Source organism: Poecilia formosa, unplaced genomic scaffold (genome assembly GCF_000485575.1).
Source record: "Poecilia formosa unplaced genomic scaffold, Poecilia_formosa-5.1.2 Scaffold952, whole genome shotgun sequence".
Classification (NCBI taxonomy): domain Eukaryota; kingdom Metazoa; phylum Chordata; class Actinopteri; order Cyprinodontiformes; family Poeciliidae; genus Poecilia; species Poecilia formosa.
This window is the reverse complement of record NW_006800891.1, coordinates 62,931-72,772: the sequence shown is the minus strand read 5'-3', so window position 1 is coordinate 72,772 and position 9,842 is coordinate 62,931. Positions and strand designations below refer to the sequence as shown.

The 9,842-nt window shown below is 41.3% G+C and overlaps 1 protein-coding gene across 1 annotated transcript in view; it reads left to right on the top strand.

The window, feature by feature from the left end:
- Positions 1–3,020: 3,020 nt before the first annotated feature.
- LOC103132192 (equilibrative nucleoside transporter 1-like) overlaps positions 3,021–9,842 on the top strand; it is a 13,291-nt gene continuing 6,469 nt past the window's right edge. Inside the window, exons 1-5 of the mRNA XM_007543951.2 lie at positions 3,021–3,226; positions 6,331–6,478; positions 6,746–6,827; positions 7,743–7,915; positions 9,299–9,438. Coding sequence (XP_007544013.1) covers positions 6,453–6,478; positions 6,746–6,827; positions 7,743–7,915; positions 9,299–9,438 — 421 coding nt within the window. The 5' untranslated portion in view covers positions 3,021–3,226; positions 6,331–6,452. The remainder of the gene's footprint in view (positions 3,227–6,330; positions 6,479–6,745; positions 6,828–7,742; positions 7,916–9,298; positions 9,439–9,842) is intronic.

Sequence of the window (9,842 nt, the reverse complement as noted above, 5' to 3'; positions counted from 1 at the left end):
CTCCAAAGCGTTATTTAACAATATGAGGTGTTTAATTTATTTTTAACATTGTATTTTCATACATTTATGGGTGCCCAAGTCTAGTTTTCCAGAGCCCTCCTACAGCCCTCAAACTCACCACTTGCTCTTCCCCTCTTCAGTGAACCCGCCCCGGTTGCCGCTTTCCTTGGAACCTGCAGTTCTGATCATTGTCTGGTATTTTCAAAATAAAGATCTTTTACTGATTTTTGGTTCCCGTCTGATGTTCTTGCATGTGGGGTCAGAAAGTTACAACCCAACATGACAGTTTTGGACATTGTCATTTGGACAAAAAGTATGGTCTCTAATGTCACCTTGATTGAACAACTTGTGCAAGGAGAGTTTAACTTATGAAAAGATGTCCTATGGCAGGGGTGCCCAAGTCCAGTCCTCGAGAGCTACCATCCTGCAAGTTTTAGAAGTATCCTTACTCCAACAGACCGGGATCAGCTCTGCAGAGGCCTGATAACGAGCCATTCATTTGATTCAGGTGTGTTGAAGCAGGGAAGCATCTGAAAGTTGCAGGATGGTGGCTGTCGAGGACTGGACTTGGGCACCCCGTCCTATGGTTTGTTAAAAGATGGATGGGAAAGAAATAAACTTCTTTGGTGGATTGCAATTAACTGTGTTAAAGAAATAATATGGAAAGCAAGGAATATTCTAATATACACAAAATAGGAAATAACAGGAAAAAATGTCAGAGTGTGGGTTCACTAGTCAGAGAATATATTTAGAAGAGTAGTCTGGGAAAAAAGACTGAGGATGAGGTGCTGGTGTGGAAAGTGCCTGTTGATCTACTGAACGTTTTTAAATAATAGAACAATTTATATGACATACAATAATATATTTTTGACTTGTGTAAATAAAATTGTGCATTTGTAATAAGGTGAAACTTTAATTTTTGTTATAAACTGTCTATACTGACTTTATTTGCAAAGAATTAAAGAAAATCTTGAAAATTTAAATTGCATCTCATCCACCTCCATCTGCCCCTGACCCGGTTGTGGCGCTCCGGAGTCGGTGAGGGACCTGCTGTGGGAGTGCAGCGCTGCCAGGGACCTGTGGGCAAAGGCCGGCTCCTTGAAATTCCCATACTTGCCAGCAAGGGAGGTCCTCGATGCACAGCTAGTGCTGAAAGGAGGCGGTGAGGAACTTTGCAGAGACTTGGCTCACCCTAGCCACCATCAAAGATGCCACAGGGACCTCTGGAAACTTGCTGGCAAGGAAGCGCATGTAGATCCCCCCATGGCTGTGATCTGAATGGTGGCAGCAATAATATCAGCTGCAGGTGGCATGCCAAGGACACAGCCACAGAGAAGCATCGCCTCTGCACCCATGTGGACAAAGGAACAGAGGTCCCAGCAGCAGCAGCCCGGCTCTCTGGGTGAGGACAGAGGGAAGGAGCATCAGGCCAGGATCCCCTCTGAGCACCAGCACTGTTTTGGAGGAACAGGACGGCTCAAAGCTTTGTAGGGGGTCACCCCGGTCCTGCTCAACTTTTAAAGAAACGTTTTCAATGTCCCACTTTTTAAAGTCTAATGTAACATTAAAAATGTATTTTGTTCTGAAAGTTAATGCTGTAATTAACTGAGTATCAATAAACATTTGCAAAGGAATGAAAAAGTTGGTTCAGACACAAGACTTGATTGGGAAGGAAAGGTGCAGTGATATTCTCAATAATGTTTGTAATTTATCTACAGATCCACAGTGCTATTAAGCAAAGGGTTAAGGTCTTACATTGAGTCCTGCGGAGGAGAAAAATAAAAACATCAACTTAGACTCCAGACTAGACACAACCTGCAAAATGATCAAAGAATAACATTAGGCATTAATTTCAAAGACAAGGGTGTTAATTATATTAATAATAATGATTTCAAACCTTTTAGAAAGAATCTGACTGGTCTTTCATCCACCAGAATTTAATCTGGATTATTTTGATAGAATATTTTTTTAATGAAACAAACTAAGTATAACCCAAGCCTGGAAGAAGGTAAATAAAAGGATAGAAAAAAATCAAACATTTTTTATATAACCTGGTATAATAAATTAAGTAAACTGAAATAAGATATTATACCCATTGTGACAGAGTTTATCGATTATAGATTATTGAGGGAAGTGAAATCTTTTCCAGGGGAGTCGTGACTTGACGACTTGATGCTGATTTCCATCCAGCTGTGACAACGATGATGCCATGATTTGCGGTGACAGGTGGTGAGGCGATGCAGTGGACCAGGTTGAAGTGAAGAAAATGATGATTTAATGATAAACACAATAATCCAGGCAGCACAGATGAGCGGAAAGCTAATGGCTCAATACTGATAGCAACTGGTACAAACGACTAACAACAGACTTGACAAGCTGAAAAGACGAGGACCCGACAGAGAACAAGGAAAACAGGTGGGTTTAAATAAAAAAGGGAGACAATCAGGGGCAAAAACACAGAAAAAAACGAATCCTCAGATAATAGATTGTGGCAGTTTGGCTCAGCCATGCAGAGCCTTTAAATCTTAATGATAGAATCTCAAACAGCCAATAGACTTTGAGGAAGCCTCTCTGGTTTTCTTCAAGGCCTTCGTTAACATGCTGGGACTTTTCTGAGAAGATGTGAGGGACCCTTCCTTGAGAGTGGAGCCCTCCACCCCTGATAACTCTCCTGACTCTAGTCACTACTTTCTATTTTTCCTGGTTCATGCCTGAGGGAAACTTATGAGCTTACTTTCAGAATTACAATCCATAAATGTTTCAAGAGTTATTTAACAAATTAGTTTAAGTTTACCTGATTTACCTGACTTTAGAACAGGGTCTTGCTGACGGTGACTGGGCTGACTTTCATTTGGCTGACCACTGTTTAACCCTAAGCCTTGTAAATCTGAGGGGATTTTCTGTTTTGACATTAAACTAACTTGTACAATAAATTGAATCCTCATTAACAATCTGTATGGCTTTCACAGATTGACAATGTTCTGTTATCTGTTATTTACACAGAACCAAAGTCCAGAGAACAGGCTGATATCACAGGTTAAAGGCCACTGCAGAGGAAGAAGTGATTCTGCTGAGACGGCACCACAGCATGAGGAAGATCTCTAAGACAGGAAGGTAACAGAGGACAAAGGATTTCACAAGCAGCTGTATGCACAGGAAAGTTGCACAGAACGATCAACAATATCTGCTTTGATAACGACTGAATGGCTGCTGTGAAACACTGAAGGTAAAACCTGAACCTGGTTTCAGCCTTTTATCCTGTCTGGGTTTGTTCAATCATCTGATAGCTGCTGATCATGACGGGAAACATAGTCTAATGTGTTTGATTTTGATTTTCTGGGTGAAGAACTTCCTCTGTGAGGTGCGTCACTAAACATCCCACAACATCTGACAGAATTTTCATTCTCAAAATCTCTGTGTTGTGACATCAGATGGTGCATTCAGGGACACTCAGGAAATTCAGGTAGCAAGCTCTGCAGACTACATGAAACAATATGAGGCTTGACATGGTTATTTCTGTCTTTTCAAGTAATTTCACAGAACTGAATTATCTTTCCTGATAAACACAGGAACCAACTGATAACAGTGGAATGTGCTCTTCAACAGTTAAAATGTCTGATTGAAAATAGGACGTAGCCCCTTTGCTCCCCCAAATGCTCGTCTCAGGTATCAATCTGTTTGCATAGCTGTGAAGCTGAGTAGATCAACACTGGATCGGATCGATCAGACTGCCTTCCCTGTTCAGTCCTTGCCTCCGACTCACCAACACTTCTTTCACAGTGAGTCAGCATCTCCCAAAAGCTGAGGGTAGAAAAACAGTTTGCAGTTCTACTTCCTGTTGAGTCTCTAACTTTAACTTACATTTTCCTCGGCTCAGTAGGAAATATGAAGATATTTCACTTTCACTCCTTAAGAGGAAAAATAAGTTTTTACTTGTGTTGTTTTGTTGACAGAAAAATGGCCTAATGAAACAGCAAAAATCCTTCCTACATGTTCCCACTGTCAGGATGAAATCTGCTGAATAACCTTTGATAGAAAAACTACTTTTTAGCTAACAAACTGAATTTGCATTTTTTTAATAACAAATCAATTGGAATGGATCACAGTGGCTTGCAATCTAGTTCTTGGATTGAATTTACCTTTTTTAAAAATGGCTTGAAATTACATGTTATGAATTGGCGCAACAAAATAAACTGAATCAAAACTATTATCAAATTAAATGCTACATTTAGGTTGTTCAGTGCTAAAATGAATGTTGAAGGTTAGGGTTAATCTCTATATTGACCTCAACCTTTAGAGATTCTAGGCTGCCCAAAATGGGACGTCGTTCACCATTTTTGTTGATTCTCAATATCTGAGTCAGATTTATTGAAACTTGGCCAGGACTTTTTCTTTTCTATTTTCTTTTTAAAATGTTTTTGTCCTTTTGGTTGTATGGTATGCAGAACAAAAGATATGCTCTTTGAGTACTTTTAAGGCCTTCTGTCCCATTTGTGTCATGAAATGGGTTGATTGTGGTGTGGATGGACGCGGCAGGACATGGTGGTAGTGCAAAAATGATGGTTTTAATGGCGATCTCAAAAGCATAGAAAAAGTCCAGGCAGCACAGGTGAGCAATGAGAAAAGGTACTGAGACGCTGGTACCACTGGCAAACACACAAGACTGGAAGACAACAAAATGACAAACCACAAAACACAATTAAATACATGGAGGGCAATCAGGAGGGACAGCTGGAAACAATCAGGGGGTAGACGCCACAACACACGGACTAATGAACACAGAAAACCAAATCCTCACATTTTGGCCCCATTGATTCCAATTATAGCCACATATTTTTGCTGGACATTTTAAAATAACATTCCCAGGAAAACAAAACTAATCTAAGCTTCTGCCTTGAAAATTCTAGAAAAACTAGTTTTAGGTGTGATGACCCCCTAATACTACCACAGATCCAGACCCTTAATTTCATCAAGTTTCATTGAGGAAATGGTTCTAGTACCTTCCAAAATGCATGACAATGAACATATTGAATATCACAAAAATAGTCCTGTTGTGCTGGCAATGGTGTAAAGGAGTGGCGTGAATGTGATTGAGAAAATATTTATATCTGTATGTGTGGTAATTTGAAGAAGCTTTTGGGAAAAACTGATGTGCGGCAAAGCATTTTTTATCAGTGTAGCTGGCACTCAAAATTAAAGTTGCTTTGTTTATGTTTCTTTATCAAGGGAAGAAGTTTCTCCTCTTGGATGAGTTTATGCAGGTGCATCTTCAGTTGAGCCAGTTTGCAGCATTGTTAAGCTGGTGCTTCCTAAAATAAGCCATAAAATCTGACTTGTGAGTGACAAATACAAGTCAGACTAGACAAACCGACAATTATATGAACAGCATCACTGACATAGAAAACACCAAGTCATAGGTGACTAATCAAAAACTAATTTACCTGATTAGCCAGACCAACGTCCCTCATGATGCAGGGCTTGTTGGGGTTAGCAAGTCGACTCCCCTCCAACAGCCTAATAGGGTTAATCCGGATTGTCCAGGGTTAGGGACCCAGGGGACACAGGTGTGTTCAGGGGCCCAATACGGGTGGGAATTTACAGCTACTTTTAAATATACACCATTTCGAAACTAATAAGCCGCCCAGTCACATAAAAATTAAAAGTAAGTCTGGAAATGTTCTTGAGCTGATAGAAGGTTGACTTTGTAAATGTCTTTATGTGTCTCTGAAGGTTCAGGTCAGAGGTCATCCTGATCTCTAGTTTCCAGCTGGAATAACAAAGTGGAGAGACAGGCAGCCCCTCCCAACTGGAAAATGAAAAGGCAGGAATAAAGAGGAGCAGGTTGAATTCGTCGAAACGCCAGAAGGAAAGGAAATGGAGGACAGGAGAGAAAAAAATAGAGAGAAAATAAAGGCAAAGTTATTGCAGGATAAAGCCAGAAGAACCAAAGGAATCATTTCTGTGATGAGGGGTCAAAGGTCAGTGACAGTATGAGACCAAGCAGCAGGACTACAGCAGGTTAGCAGCTGTGCTACATGGCTCTATCATCCCGACCCCCACTGGGAATTTGGGGGATTTGGATGCATTAGGGTCCACAGAGCTTTAAAAGCAGCCTGTCAGCAACTTTATGCTGCAGATGAATCAACAATTATAACCTGCTTGATCAATTAAAATCAATCCATACTGAGCAGGAAAAGGCACAAGGCTTTATTCCAAAAGAAAAATATTTAGGAGAAAGTCTAAGTTAAAAATAGAAAAGATGACTGAATATACAGACTAAGCGTCTAGTTATCCTCTTCTGCTTCATCATTGATATATATTTTATTCCAGCTCAAGAAACACTGGGGGGTTGATCCGATCCTCCTCATTTCGCTCCAGCCCAGCCCTTCAGATTCCCTCTGGATCTCCAGTCCAGCTGCTCCGTTCTTCAGCCAGTTGGTTTCTGTGTGACGATGGCTACCACCTCACCCAAAGACAAGTAATCCAGAGAATGACTTTATTTAGACTTCTTTAAGTAAGATGCTGTAACATGAACAATGCAATTATCAGTACTTAGCAAAGATTTGCAAAAAATACGAATGTTTCTATAATTAAGAGAAAAACTGCTGTCAAAATGTTACATGACCTGACTTGATTAACTATCCAAACTCAGCATGAATCAGTTTTAACTTTCAGTGATCTAGCAGACCTTGTTGCGCTCTGACTGACGGCTGTTGATTAAATCATTCAATTTTATTTGTTGCAGATATTTGGGCGTTTGGGTGATCTTCTTCATGCTTGGTCTGGGAACATTGCTGCCCTGGAACTTCTTCATGACCGCTACCATGGTGAAACATCATCTGCTGTTTCTCTGCACAGACTTGTTCTGACATCAGCAAAACCAGGGATGTTGTTAGGAACATGAAACATCGTGCATGGGTTCTGAATAAATGTTAATGAATGTGACAGAATATGACAAAATAATTTTCCACTCTTCACCGCCATTGTCGCTTTGTCTGAACGCCCAGTTGGGACCTGCAATGAATCATGGGATATGGTGGACCATGAAAAGAAGGACACATTTGGAGGAGTCTTTGAACTTGGACAGGCCTTGTTGCCACGCTATGATGCATCGCCCTACAAATGCCACCTTTGAAGGATGCAGCACCTCAATTCAGAGTCAGGAGAGACTGGCTGAGTAGAAAGGATGTTGGCATGAAGCTGAGAATCTGATGCCAACATCTTCCTGCCACATGTTGATGTGTCCTTTAGCAAGACACTTAACCCCAAGCTGCCTTCCAATCTCCCCATTGATACATGAATGTGAGTGGGAATGGGCAAATATGGTTTGAGAGCAAAGCTCAGTGTATTTACCTTTCCATTTAAAATGGAGCTGCAACATCAAATGACCAACAGAGGTCAGTGCTACCAAATGAGCTGTTGTGTGAGCAGCTTTTTGTCACCCCTAAAAGGTCAGGCTGGGTCAGATGCAGAGGGTTGAGACTTCCTGTTGCTTTACCTCAAGTTGCCTGCCGATGTGTGTGGGTTTGTGTGTGAACGGCTGAATGTGGCTCTGGTGTAAAGTGCTCTGAGGAGTCAGCATGGCTGGAAAATAGCAATTTAAGCTCAGGCCATTTACCATCTGGGTTCACAAGTCCAGTAAAGGTTCTGTTACTGAATCCAGATTCTCTTATTTTCCTACTGACAGTCTTTTTCTAGCCAAAACTCTTTGTACGTGAACAGAAGTTTTATTGTCCTTGCAGTACTTCAGGAGTCGTCTGAAGGACCCTTTGCCCACTGAGGTTTCAGCCAATCAGAGCGAAGCAGCAGGTGAACATCAAAGTGTCCTAGAGACCAAATTCAACAACGTGATGACGCTCTGCGCCATGTTGCCTCTGCTGCTGTGCACCTGCCTCACCTCCTTCCTGCACACCCTGTAAGTACTACACAGGTACTACACCAGTAATACACAAAGTACTAAGCAAACTGTACAGTAGTACTACACCAGTTTCTAGGTCAGAGATGTGTGGTAGTTTCTGTCATGTGGGCAGATTCATGTTCAGCTGGAGGTTCCAGTTGCTCCAGTTGCAGAAGCAAAGGAAACTTACCATCAGTCACTTGTTGCCATGACAACTCCCATCATGGAGGTCCTGGAGAGACGCCTGCTGGCCCACCTGAGGAAGCAGGACCCCCTGCAGTCTGCTTATCGCCACGGAGACGCCATCATCCACCTGGTCCATCAAAGCCGCTGCCACCTGAACGGAGCAGCAGCTCTGAGGATCAGCTGATCTGCAGCAGGTGGAGCTTCAGCCTCAGCTGGATCTATAAATAAATGGAATCTATCTGATCTATATCTATGGCTGCCTCACTAACAGACCAGCGGGCGAAACCAGGAGAACCTTCTATCATCTACAGAAATACTCAGATTACTCTGCAGCTGCTGGTGGATCAGAGATGGACCAGAGGACAGAGAGCTGCTGGATGGGAACAATCAAATCATCTGGAATGAAAACAAAACAAAGGAGATTATTGCTGATTTAAGGGGAAATCAGCAATAATTGAGAGTAAAGCACTTTGAATAAGGGTCAAAGGTCAAACATCATTTCCTTCATCTGTTCTGGTTCTGAACAGAACCTGGAAAATCTGGAAATGACGATGCAAAGAAGGATTCTTCATAAAATCAAGAAAATTCTGGCCAACCACGACCGTCCTCTTCATCAGACTGGCCTGGGAAAACAGAGCATCTTCAGTCAGAGGCTTCTTCACTCGCTGTAACACAGACCGCTACAGGAGATGTATCCTGCTAACACCCATCAGCATCTATTTCAACTCTTTGAAGAACTGTGGATAATATGAGTTACAACATTTCATTTGTCTTTGGATTGAATTGAGTCGTACAGCTGCTGCCAGAGCTTCTCAGGTCAAAAACAACCACAAGCTGTTCAACATGAAAACACAAAATTAAGCCAGAAATGTTGTAGAAACCCAGCAATCATCATGCCAATATGCATAAATCAAATGAATGTTTTTTATACAACAGGACAAAGGAAGGAATCGTTATTAAAATGTGGAAATAAAAATGAATTAGAGTGATGAGTTACAGGAAATATGATGACTGAACTCAGGGAAAAATCAGGTCCAAAACAAGAGACAGAAAAGACTGAAGGAACCAAACAGGAACCTAAAAACATCATGACCATTAAAAATCCTTCTGTTCTTTTTATTCCTGAATTATTCACATCTAAGCAGTTTAGTGTCAGTTTCATCTCGTTTCACATACAGAACATTAATCCTGCTTCATAATTTAATTTGTCCTCAGCATCCCTCAGCGCCTGCGTGTGATGGGAAGCCTCTTCATCATCATGTTTGTCTTCATCATCACTGCTGTCCTTGTCAAAGTTCCTCTGGAGCCGCTGCCTTTCTTCTCCATAACCATGGTGAAGATAATCATCATCAACTGTGAGATATTTATTTTATAATCATTTGATGTTTAGTAGTGTTAAGGAAGAGATTCTCTGAATTAATTAACTTTGGAAAAAGTCTGGCTCTCTCTTCCTCTAGATCCCAGGTTCTCTCGGCGGGCCGCGTGTAGCCACAAGGAAAACAGCAGCAATGCGTGTTGACGTCACAGAATTACAGCGTTTAATCCAATATAAGACAATGCATAAACTTACACCAGAAACTGCAGAACAACGGAGACATACATTAATTTACCTGACATAAATGGAAAGAAAAGCAAAGACGTCCAAAGACGTCTTTGGAGAGTTGCAAGAGCAAATCTGATTTGTTACTCCTGTGCAGAAAGTTTTATAGTAAAGGCGCATTCTTATATTTAATTTATTAAAATAAGGCGTACCTTTGCT